We start from the raw sequence: 12,896 nt of genomic DNA, 5'->3' as shown, positions 1-12,896 counted from the left end.
AGAGGGGCCCACGTCAACCAGCCACACCTCCCCAGCCCTGCCCTGCCCTCACACAGCAGAGGGGCCCACGTCAACCAGCCAGGCCTCCCCAGCCCTGCCCTGCCCTCACACAGCAGAGGGGCCCACGTCAACCAGCCACACCTCCCCAGCCCTGCCCTGCCCTCACACAGCAGAGGGGCCCACGTCAACCAGCCACACCTCCCCAGCCCTGCCCTGCCCTCACACAGCAGAGGAATCCACCTCAACCAGCCAGGCCTCCAAAGTAGATGTCCTAACCGACTTGCCAAAACTATAGTTTGTTAACAAGAAATTTGTGGAGTGATTGAAAAACTAGTTTTAATAACTCCAACCTAAGTGTATGTAAACTTACGACTTCAACTGGGACATTCCCCCCTCAGAGTCACCCTACTTTAATGAAGAGAGTTTCTCCATTCTAGAGAGGGAGATTAGTCACTTTCAGGCCCAAGGCAACATACTGGTCTGTGGAGACCTGAATGCTAGAACAGCAGAAGAACAAGACACTATTAACAGTCATGGAGATAAACACCTACCAGGAAGCAACAACCTTTCCCTCCCCAGAAACAACTATGACAAAAACGGAGTACGGCTCGTGAAGCTCTGTTGAACACTGGGTCTGTACATAGTCAATGGTAGGCTAAGAGGGGACTCTTTTGGTAGGTACACCTACAGCTCATCCCTTAGCAGCAGTACTGTAGACTACTTCCTCACCGACCTAAACCCAGAGTCTCTCAGAGCCGTCACAGTCAACCCACTAACACCTCTCTCAGACCACAGTAAAAGTCACAGTATCTGAGAAAAGCGGAACCCAACCATGAAGCATCACGGACCAATAAATGACATGGTACTGAAACAGACCTACAGATACAGACATCTAACAAAAAACTATTAGTAGCCAAAACAATCTCTCCGGGACAACGTTTTAGTCTTAACATTCTGCTGCAACAATGAAGGTGTAAACTTGGCCGTTTGGAACATAAACTTCATACTTGACAAATTAGCCTCGTTGGCTAATCTACAGAAACATAAGAGGAAACCGTCCCAAAAAAATACATCTAATCAAAAACAAGAGAACCCGAGAAAGAAAATATACGCCTTCAATATGGGGGAAACACTGAAGCAATACAAACACACCCTAAGAACAAAAAAGGAACAGCACATTAGAAATCAGCTGGATGGAATTGAGGAATCCATAGAATCAAACCACTTCTGGGAGAATTGGAATAAAATAAACAGACCTCATCATGAGGAATTGGCTCTTCAAAATGGTGATATGTGGAGAAATCACTTTGAAAACTGCTACAGAAATATAACAAAGAGCCCAGAACAAAAAGATATACAAGAAAAATTACAAATCCTTGAATCAGCAGTCAAAGACTATCAGAATCCTGTGGATACTTCAATTACAGAAGAACAATTATTGGAAAAACTATGCACTCTCCAACCCAAAAAGGCCTGTTTTGATGAAGGTATTTTAAATGAAATGATCAAATATACAGACCACAAATTCAAATTGGCTATACTCAAACTCTTCAACATTATCCTCACCGCAGGTATTTTCCCTGATATTTGGAACCAAGGTTTGATCACAACAAAATCTATAAAAATGTAGACAATTTTGACCCAAATAATTACAGAGGAATTTGCATTTAACAGCAACTTGGGGGAAATTATCTGCAGTATAATAAATAGCAGACTACATCACTTCCTTGAGGAACACAACCTTCTGAGCAGAAGATTGGATTTTAAAAATATTATTGTACAACATTTCCACCCTCCAATTGACAAGAGGTTCACCAAAACAAAAGGCACAATCTACTCGTGTTTTGTAAACTTCAAGAAATAATTTGATTCAATTTGGCACAAAGGTCTTTTTATAGACTAATAGAAAGTGGTATTGGACGGACACATGTCCACTACTATTATTATTGCTGTTGGTCCCACCATTTTTGTTAAATGTATACTTAGTCATTTAAACTTGCCATGTCAATAAAGTCTATTGAATTGAGAGACAAGAAAATGTAGGGAGCGGGAGAGAGAGAGGGGGGGGGGGGACAAAGAGAGAAACTTCACTTGCTTTGGCAATGTTAACATATGTTTCCCATGCCCTTGAATTGAAACAAGAGAGAGAGGGAGAGAGAGAGGGAGAGCGAGAGAGGAAACAGAAAAAAAACTGAAGAAAAAGGAGAGAGACGAAATATCTAAATGAGACTCTTACCCACTAGGTCATTCTTCCACCCGGAATCCTTCTCTGGAACACATCCCCCAGAATCCACAGAGAGATTCTCAGAAGACTAGAAATAACACAACATGCAGAGATTACTTCAATATAGTCGTCTGCATTTGTCGTTTTGGAACTGTTTGGCCCCCCCCCAAAAAAAAATTACATTTGATCACAAAAACAAATATATATATGAATATTTTTTTTCCACTTGTATCTACTTTACTGAAAACGTTCTGTAAACCGAACATTCAACTCAATTCAACAGGGTTTAGACTAGATTTAGGATCGTTCGGAGAGTCCGTGTCTGATGGCATACCCTGCTTCTCCTGGCCGGTGGGATCCCCCACCCTGATTGGCTGTCCACATCTCCCATAAGAAAATCAGACACTCTGAGGAGGAAGTCAGAAAAGAAGACGAGTCAGCATTATCAAGTGAGCAAGACTAGCAAAGCCAAGTATCCGAGACTAGAGGTTTAAACATAGTTGATTTGAATAAATAGGCCTAACAAAGACAAGTGAGCAATACTGAGAAAACTAAGTGTTCCAAGACTAGGAAGTTAAAACACATTTATTCAATCAAATAACAAAGAGTCCAAGGCTAGAGGTTAAAGATAAGTGTCCAAGTTTTAAAAAAAGGGTAGTTACATATTTATGTAGACATTACCTAACAATGCTCAGTGTGGTTTAAGTGAAACGTTCATATGGACATGAGCCTATTCATCATTTGTACTATTACAATTAAGACTTGTTCTTTTTGACTGTTAACAGAAAACAATCGAGTACTGTCTACACCACAATCTCTGGCCCTCTGACAAGAGGTTACTAAAAAGCCAACAGTGTTGAAAAAAGGCCAAACCCAAAAAAGAAAAGTCATACTCACACATTGCCAAATGTGAATGCCAAAGTGTCAATGGACGCGTATATCTCGCCAAATATAGCGGTTTTGTTTTCTTGGTTTACCTCCTTGAAGTTAATGCCTGTTGGAAAGTGATTAAAACCACATGAGAACTTCAACCAGAGACCAAATCACATTATTCAGCCAGCCAGCAAAACAGGCAACAAAAACAGTCAGAGTTAGCCTGGTCATAAAGCTAAATAATGGACTTGTATGTTGACAGCATAACACACACACACACACACACACACAGTAAGATGGCTGTCATGTTAGATCAACACACTATTATTGCTTCATTCATTGGGCTGATTGAATTCAATTAACAGTAATTTCATTCATTCATTAATTAATTATTTCATTCATTCATTAGGTCCTGCAGTAAATGAAGCATTTAAGAAATAAGCTACATTTATTAACTTCCTAGTTTCTGTAGATGCAGATAGTAAATGTGTATTTGGATGTATTATTATTACTTTGGTTTTCATGGACTTTAGAAAAGTTGTTGACACTCCACATGCCAATCACTGTGATAACGCCATTCAGTCATGGCCCTTTCAGAACCCTTAACTCACAGAATATGACCACAACATGTTGAAAGCATTGAGCCGTCTGTTCAAACGACTAGCACACAGCTCAGACACCCATGTACACCCCGGAAGACATGCCACCAGAGGTCTCTTCACAGTCCCCAAGTCCAGAACAGACTATGGGAGGCGCACAGCACTACATAGAGTCATGACTACATGGAACTCTATTCCACATCAGGTAACTGATGCAGCAGTAGAATCAGATTTAAAAAGCAGGTAAAAATACACCTTATGGAACAACGGGGACTGTGAAGACACACACACACACACACACACACACACACACACACACACACACACACACACACACAGTAATATTGTTGTATTATACATGTTGTATTGTAGATATGTAGTGGTGTAATGATGTTATATGATGTACTGTTTTATCTTTTGTTTAATATGTCATGTAAGTTCCATAATGTGTTTTGAACCCCAGGAAGAGTAGCTGCTGCCTTGGCAGGAACTAAATGGGGATCCATAATAAACCCCAGGAAGAGTAGCTGCTGCCTTGACAGGAACTAACGGGGATCCATAATAAACCCCAGGAAGAGCAGCTGCTGCCTTGTCAGGAACTAACGGGGATCCATAATAAACCCCAGGAAGAGCAGCTGCTGCCTTGTCAGGAACTAACGGGGATCCATAATAAACCCCAGGAAGAGCAGCTGCTGCCTTGTCAGGAACTAATGGGGATCAATAATAAACCCCAGGAAGAGTAGCTGCTGCCTTGTCAGGAACTAACGGGGATCCATAATAAACCCCAGGAAGAGCAGCTGCTGCCTTGTCAGGAACTAACGGGGATCCATAATAAACCCCAGGAAGAGCAGCTGCTGCCTTGTCAGGAACTAATGGGGATCCATAATAAACCCCAGGAAGAGTAGCTGCTGCCTTGTCAGGAACTAACGGGGATCCATAATAAACCCCAGGAAGAGTAGCTGCTGCCTTGGCAGGAACTAACGGGGATCCATAATAAACCCCAGGAAGAGTAGCTGCTGCCTTGGCAGGAACTAACGGGGATCCATAATAAACCCCAGGAAGAGTAGCTGCTGCCTTGTCAGGAACTAACGGGGATCCATAATAAACCCCAGGAAGAGTAGCTGCTGCCTTGGCAGGAACTAACGGGGATCCATAATAAACCCCAGGAAGAGTAGCTGCTGCCTTGTCAGGAACTAACGGGGATCCATAATAAACCCCAGGAAGAGTAGCTGCTGCCTTGGCAGGAACTAACGGGGATCGATAATAAACCCCAGGAAGAGTAGCTGCTGCCTTGGCAGGAACTAATGAGGATCCATAATAAACCCCAGGAAGAGTAGCTGCTGCCTTGGCAGGAACTAATGGGGATCCTTAATAAACCCCAGGAAGAGTAGCTGTTGCCTTGGCAGGAACTAATGGGGATCCTTAATAAACCCCAGGAAGAGTAGCTGCTGCCTTGGCAGGAACTAACGGGGATCCATAATAAACCCCAAGAAGAGTAGCTGCTGCCTTGGCAGGAACTAAATGGGGATCCATAATAAACCCCAGGAAGAGTAGCTGCTGCCTTGGCAGGAACAAAATGGGGATCCATAATAAACCCCAGGAAGAGTAGCTGCTGCCTTGTCAGGAACTAATGGGGATCCATAATAAATACAAAACAGCAACAACAACCTGGGAAAAATTGTCACAAATATAGACATACTGTAGATGGATACTAACAGGACCACAGGCAGGGTTGTCCCTTTGGACCCGGAACAGTCAGGGTTGTCCCTTTGGACCAGAACAGTCAGGGTTGTCCCTTTGGACCCGGAACAGGCAGGGTTGTCCCTTTGGACCCGGAACAGGCAGGGTTGTCCCTTTGGACCCGGAACAGGCAGGGTTGTCCCTTTGGACCCGGAACAGGCAGGGTTGTCCCTTTGGACCCGGAACAGGCAGGGTTGTCCCTTTGGACCCGGAACAGGCAGGGTTGTCCCTTTGGACCCGGAACAGGCAGGGTTGTCCCTTTGGACCCGGAACAGGCAGGGTTGTCCCTTTGGACCCGGAACAGGCAGGGTTGTCCCTTTGGACCCGGAACAGGCAGGGTTGTCCCTTTGGACCCGGAACAGGCAGGGTTGTCCCTTTGGACCCGGAACAGGCAGGGTTGTCCCTTTGGACCCGGAACAGGCAGGGTTGTCCCTTTGGACCCGGAACAGGCAGGGTTGTCCCTTTGGACCCGGAACAGGCAGGGTTGTCCCTTTGGACCCGGAACAGGCAGGGTTGTCCCTTTGGACCCGGAACAGGCAGGGTTGTCCCTTTGGACCCGGAACAGTCAGGGTTGTCCCTTTGGACCCGGAACAGTCAGGGTTGTCCCTTTGGACCCGGAACAGTCAGGGTTGTCCCTTTGGACCCGGAACAGTCAGGGTTGTCCCTTTGGACCCGGAACAGTCAGGGTTGTCCCTTTGGACCAGAACAGTCAGGGTTGTCCCTTTGGACCCGGAACAGTCAGGGTTGTCCATTTGGACCGTTTTTTTCTGTGTCCCAAAAATGTATTGGAAATCTTGTTGAAGCGCAGGAGAAGAGAATGGTGCTAACCAAAGCATCAGATTATTATCACGTGGTTTTCATTCACGTTAATATATACGTTTCCAATTCATATGTACTAACAGGTCACAGACTCAGTGAGCTGGTCAAGACTACAGCCATATTTCCTTTCCTGTGAGCAGAGTCGAAAATACACTGTCCAAATGCTTTGAAGGAATATTGAGGCCACAGAGATTCGACGATTCTTCGAGAAGACGGCGTCGCACACGTTAGCTTTCTTACACAGGAAACAGTTCAGATCAGTAAGCGAGAGACAGAAGCCAGGCTGAGGAAGCCCAATAAAACATGCAGAGAGAGAGAGAGTAGAGGAATCAGACTTCACATAGTAGCTTCCTGTCTCTCCGCCACAGGAAACGACTCAGTGTTGTCTAAGATTTCAAGCTGCCTAAGAAAAGCTTTAAAAAAAAAAACAACCACTGCAAAAAATACTTACCCACTCCGTCTCTCTGTCTAGTCAACGGTCTGTCCGGTCAATCGGAGAGCACACTCCTGGCTCTATTGTCTATGCTCTCCTCTGCCCTCCCAGTACAGAGGAGTAGTCTTCTCTTCATTACACTTCCTTGACACTTCCACTTTTTCCTGATGATGCAGCAGCCGACAAAACAAAAAAAAAGACAAAACTGAAACAAAAAGTCAAATTGCTGGTCCACCTTCAGAAGGGGGGGGGGGGGGGTTGGAGAAGACGGGATCTCCAGAGCCCACGTTCCCAGGCCAGGGCAGCACCTCAGGAGGCCGAAGGGGTTGATAGGTGTAGAGCGTGCCTCCCTGCCGTGTGCCTCCCTGCCGTGAACGCTAGACAGCTGCTGTGCTGCGCTCTGCTGCTGTGTTGTACTGGCCCCTGTAGAGGCAAGAGTGTGGAGCGTCTTCCTCAGGACATCCTGCAGTCCTACAACAATGATACCACCGCTGGCTGCCACCAATCACAACCCGCTAAATATGGGAACTGCATCATTCACGCCCAGGCCAGGACGCAATGCGGCTTTCCGTTCTTTAAGAGCATGACATCACTCTCTGTGATCACCGTGAGCCTGTTGCAGAGAGTTTCTCTTCGTGTGGTAGATCTGCTGTCATTCTGTGTCTGTGATCACAATGAGCCTGTTGCAGAGAGTTTCTCTTCGTGTGGTAGATCTGCTGTCATTCTGTGTCTGTGATCACAATGAGCCTGTTGCAGAGAGTTTCTCTTCGTGTGGTAGATCTGCTGTCATTCTGTGTCTGTGATCACAATGAGCCTGTTGCAGAGAGTTTCTCTTCGTGTGGTAGATCTGCTGTCATTCTGTGTCTGTGATCACAATGAGCCTGTTGCAGAGAGTTTCTCTTCGTGTGGTAGATCTGCTGTCATTCTGTGTCTGTGATCACAATGAGCCTGTTGCAGAGAGTTTCTCTTCGTGTGGTAGATCTGCTGTCATTCTGTCTGTGATCACAATGAGCCTGTTGCAGAGTTTCTCTTCATGTGGTAGATCTGCTGTCATTCTGTCTGTGATCACAATGAGCCTGTTGCAGAGTTTCTCTTCATGTGGTAGATCTGCTGTCATTCTGTCTGTGATCACAATGAGCCTGTTGCAGAGAGTTTCTCTTCATGTGGTAGATTTGTTGTCATTCTGTCTGTGATCACAATGAGCCTGTTGCAGAGTTTCTCTTCGTGTGGTAGATCTGCTGTCATTCTGTCTGTGATCACAATGAGCCTGTTGCAGAGTTTCTCTTCATGTGGTAGATCTGCTGTCATTCTGTCTGTGATCACAATGAGCCTGTTGCAGAGTTTCTCTTCGTGTGGTAGATCTGCTGTCATTCTGTCTGTGATCACAATGAGCCTGTTGCAGAGTTTCTCTTCATGTGGTAGATCTGCTGTCATTCTGTCTGTGATCACAATGAGCCTGTTGCAGAGTTTCTCTTCATGTGGTAGATCTGCTGTCATTCTGTCTGTGATCACAATGAGCCTGTTGCAGAGTTTCTCTTCATGTGGTAGATCTGCTGTCATTCTGTCTGTGATCACAATGAGCCTGTTGCAGAGTTTCTCTTCATGTGGTAGATCTGCTGTCATTCTGTCTGTGATCACAATGAGCCTGTTGCAGAGTTTCTCTTCGTGTGGTAGATCTGCTGTCATTCTGTCTGTGATCACAATGAGCCTGTTGCAGAGTTTCTCTTCGTGTGGTAGATCTGCTGTCATTCTGTCTGTGATCACAATGAGCCTGTTGCAGAGTTTCTCTTCATGTGGTAGATCTGCTGTCATTCTGTCTGTGATCACAATGAGCCTGTTGCAGAGAGTTTCTCTTCGTGTGGTAGATCTGCTGTCATTCTGTCTGTGATCACAATGAGCCTGTTGCAGAGTTTCTCTTCATGTGGTAGATCTGCTGTCATTCTGTCTGTGATCACAATGAGCCTGTTGCAGAGAGTTTCTCTTCATGTGGTAGATCTGCTGTCATTCTGTCTGTGATCACAATGAGCCTGTTGCAGAGTTTCTCTTCGTGTGGTAGATCTGCTGTCATTCTGTCTGTGATCACAATGAGCCTGTTGCAGAGTTTCTCTTCGTGTGGTAGATCTGCTGTCATTCTGTCTGTGATCACAATGAGCCTGTTGCAGAGTTTCTCTTCGTGTGGTAGATCTGCTGTCATTCTGTCTGTGATCACAATGAGCCTGTTGCAGAGTTTCTCTTCGTGTGGTAGATCTGCTGTCATTCTGTCTGTGATCACAATGAGCCTGTTGCAGAGTTTCTCTTCGTGTGGTAGATCTGCTGTCATTCTGTCTATGATCACAATGAGCCTGTTGCAGAGTTTCTCTTCGTGTGGTAGATCTGCTGTCATTCTGTCTGTGATCACAATGAGCCTGTTGCAGAGTTTCTCTTCGTGTGGTAGATCTGCTGTCATTCTGTCTGTGATCACAATGAGCCTGTTGCAGAGTTTCTCTTCGTGTGGTAGATCTGCTGTCATTCTGTCTGTGATCACAATGAGCCTGTTGCAGAGTTTCTCTTCGTGTGGTAGATCTGCTGTCATTCTGTCTGTGATCACAATGAGCCTGTTGCAGAGTTTCTCTTCGTGTGGTAGATCTGCTGTCATTCTGTCTGTGATCACAATGAGCCTGTTGCAGAGTTTCTCTTCGTGTGGTAGATCTGCTGTCATTCTGTCTGTGATCACAATGAGCCTGTTGCAGAGAGTTTCTCTTCGTGTGGTAGATCTGCTGTCATTCTGTCTGTGATCACAATGAGCCTGTTGCAGAGTTTCTCTTCATGTGGTAGATCTGCTGTCATTCTGTCTGTGATCACAATGAGCCTGTTGCAGAGTTTCTCTTCATGTGGTAGATCTGCTGTCATTCTGTCTGTGATCACAATGAGCCTGTTGCAGAGAGTTTCTCTTCATGTGGTAGATCTGCTGTCATTCTGTCTGTGATCACAATGAGCCTGTTGCAGAGTTTCTCTTCGTGTGGTAGATCTGCTGTCATTCTGTCTGTGATCACAATGAGCCTGTTGCAGAGTTTCTCTTCATGTGGTAGATCTGCTGTCATTCTGTCTGTGATCACAATGAGCCTGTTGCAGAGTTTCTCTTCATGTGGTAGATCTGCTGTCATTCTGTCTGTGATCACAATGAGCCTGTTGCAGAGTTTCTCTTCATGTGGTAGATCTGCTGTCATTCTGTCTGTGATCACAATGAGCCTGTTGCAGAGTTTCTCTTCATGTGGTAGATCTGCTGTCATTCTGTCTGTGATCACAATGAGCCTGTTGCAGAGTTTCTCTTCATGTGGTAGATCTGCTGTCATTCTGTCTGTGATCACAATGAGCCTGTTGCAGAGTTTCTCTTCGTGTGGTAGATCTGCTGTCATTCTGTCTGTGATCACAATGAGCCTGTTGCAGAGTTTCTCTTCGTGTGGTAGATCTGCTGTCATTCTGTCTGTGATCACAATGAGCCTGTTGCAGAGTTTCTCTTCATGTGGTAGATCTGCTGTCATTCTGTCTGTGATCACAATGAGCCTGTTGCAGAGAGTTTCTCTTCGTGTGGTAGATCTGCTGTCATTCTGTCTGTGATCACAATGAGCCTGTTGCAGAGTTTCTCTTCATGTGGTAGATCTGCTGTCATTCTGTCTGTGATCACAATGAGCCTGTTGCAGAGAGTTTCTCTTCATGTGGTAGATCTGCTGTCATTCTGTCTGTGATCACAATGAGCCTGTTGCAGAGTTTCTCTTCGTGTGGTAGATCTGCTGTCATTCTGTCTGTGATCACAATGAGCCTGTTGCAGAGTTTCTCTTCGTGTGGTAGATCTGCTGTCATTCTGTCTGTGATCACAATGAGCCTGTTGCAGAGTTTCTCTTCGTGTGGTAGATCTGCTGTCATTCTGTCTGTGATCACAATGAGCCTGTTGCAGAGTTTCTCTTCATGTGGTAGATCTGCTGTCATTCTGTCTGTGATCACAATGAGCCTGTTGCAGAGTTTCTCTTCGTGTGGTAGATCTGCTGTCATTCTGTCTGTGATCACAATGAGCCTGTTGCAGAGTTTCTCTTCGTGTGGTAGATCTGCTGTCATTCTGTCTGTGATCACAATGAGCCTGTTGCAGAGTTTCTCTTCGTGTGGTAGATCTGCTGTCATTCTGTCTGTGATCACAATGAGCCTGTTGCAGAGTTTCTCTTCGTGTGGTAGATCTGCTGTCATTCTGTCTATGATCACAATGAGCCTGTTGCAGAGTTTCTCTTCGTGTGGTAGATCTGCTGTCATTCTGTCTGTGATCACAATGAGCCTGTTGCAGAGTTTCTCTTCGTGTGGTAGATCTGCTGTCATTCTGTCTGTGATCACAATGAGCCTGATGCAGAGTTTCTCTTCGTGTGGTAGATCTGCTGTCATTCTGTCTGTGATCACAATGAGCCTGTTGCAGAGTTTCTCTTCGTGTGGTAGATCTGCTGTCATTCTGTCTGTGATCACAATGAGCCTGTTGCAGAGTTTCTCTTCGTGTGGTAGATCTGCTGTCATTCTGTCTGTGATCACAATGAGCCTGTTGCAGAGAGTTTCTCTTCGTGTGGTAGATCTGCTGTCATTCTGTCTGTGATCACAATGAGCCTGTTGCAGAGTTTCTCTTCATGTGGTAGATCTGCTGTCATTCTGTCTGTGATCACAATGAGCCTGTTGCAGAGTTTCTCTTCATGTGGTAGATCTGCTGTCATTCTGTCTGTGATCACAATGAGCCTGTTGCAGAGAGTTTCTCTTCATGTGGTAGATCTGCTGTCATTCTGTCTGTGATCACAATGAGCCTGTTGCAGAGTTTCTCTTCGTGTGGTAGATCTGCTGTCATTCTGTCTGTGATCACAATGAGCCTGTTGCAGAGTTTCTCTTCATGTGGTAGATCTGCTGTCATTCTGTCTGTGATCACAATGAGCCTGTTGCAGAGTTTCTCTTCATGTGGTAGATCTGCTGTCATTCTGTCTGTGATCACAATGAGCCTGTTGCAGAGTTTCTCTTCATGTGGTAGATCTGCTGTCATTCTGTCTGTGATCACAATGAGCCTGTTGCAGAGTTTCTCTTCATGTGGTAGATCTGCTGTCATTCTGTCTGTGATCACAATGAGCCTGTTGCAGAGTTTCTCTTCATGTGGTAGATCTGCTGTCATTCTGTCTGTGATCACAATGAGCCTGTTGCAGAGTTTCTCTTCGTGTGGTAGATCTGCTGTCATTCTGTCTGTGATCACAATGAGCCTGTTGCAGAGTTTCTCTTCGTGTGGTAGATCTGCTGTCATTCTGTCTGTGATCACAATGAGCCTGTTGCAGAGTTTCTCTTCATGTGGTAGATCTGCTGTCATTCTGTCTGTGATCACAATGAGCCTGTTGCAGAGAGTTTCTCTTCGTGTGGTAGATCTGCTGTCATTCTGTCTGTGATCACAATGAGCCTGTTGCAGAGTTTCTCTTCATGTGGTAGATCTGCTGTCATTCTGTCTGTGATCACAATGAGCCTGTTGCAGAGAGTTTCTCTTCATGTGGTAGATCTGCTGTCATTCTGTCTGTGATCACAATGAGCCTGTTGCAGAGTTTCTCTTCGTGTGGTAGATCTGCTGTCATTCTGTCTGTGATCACAATGAGCCTGTTGCAGAGTTTCTCTTCGTGTGGTAGATCTGCTGTCATTCTGTCTGTGATCACAATGAGCCTGTTGCAGAGTTTCTCTTCGTGTGGTAGATCTGCTGTCATTCTGTCTGTGATCACAATGAGCCTGTTGCAGAGTTTCTCTTCATGTGGTAGATCTGCTGTCATTCTGTCTGTGATCACAATGAGCCTGTTGCAGAGTTTCTCTTCGTGTGGTAGATCTGCTGTCATTCTGTCTGTGATCACAATGAGCCTGTTGCAGAGTTTCTCTTCGTGTGGTAGATCTGCTGTCATTCTGTCTGTGATCACAATGAGCCTGTTGCAGAGTTTCTCTTCGTGTGGTAGATCTGCTGTCATTCTGTCTGTGATCACAATGAGCCTGTTGCAGAGTTTCTCTTCGTGTGGTAGATCTGCTGTCATTCTGTCTATGATCACAATGAGCCTGTTGCAGAGTTTCTCTTCGTGTGGTAGATCTGCTGTCATTCTGTCTGTGATCACAATGAGCCTGTTGCAGAGTTTCTCTTCGTGTGGTAGATCTGCTGTCATTCTGTCTGTGATCACAATGAGCCTGTTGC

General features: G+C 45.4%; 1 protein-coding gene across 4 annotated transcripts in view; it reads right to left on the bottom strand.

Annotated features, from left to right (window-relative positions):
• LOC139560286 (rho GTPase-activating protein 29-like) overlaps positions 1–12,896 on the bottom strand; it is a 77,463-nt gene that overhangs the window by 45,762 nt on the left and 18,805 nt on the right. For 3 of the 4 annotated variants that reach the window (XM_071376926.1, XM_071376924.1, XM_071376927.1), the window contains exons 4-6: positions 3,122–3,218; positions 2,559–2,631; positions 2,237–2,312 (exon numbers count right to left, since the gene is read on the bottom strand). In XM_071376926.1, the coding sequence (XP_071233027.1) occupies positions 2,237–2,312; positions 2,559–2,631; positions 3,122–3,218 (246 nt within the window). Of the gene's footprint in view, positions 1–2,236; positions 2,313–2,558; positions 2,632–3,121; positions 3,219–6,706; positions 7,686–12,896 lie in introns of those variants that run through there. The other variant, XM_071376928.1, reaches the window with a different exon arrangement.

Source organism: Salvelinus alpinus, chromosome 30 (genome assembly GCF_045679555.1).
Source record: "Salvelinus alpinus chromosome 30, SLU_Salpinus.1, whole genome shotgun sequence".
Classification (NCBI taxonomy): domain Eukaryota; kingdom Metazoa; phylum Chordata; class Actinopteri; order Salmoniformes; family Salmonidae; genus Salvelinus; species Salvelinus alpinus.
This window is presented reverse-complemented; position numbering and strand designations above follow the sequence as displayed.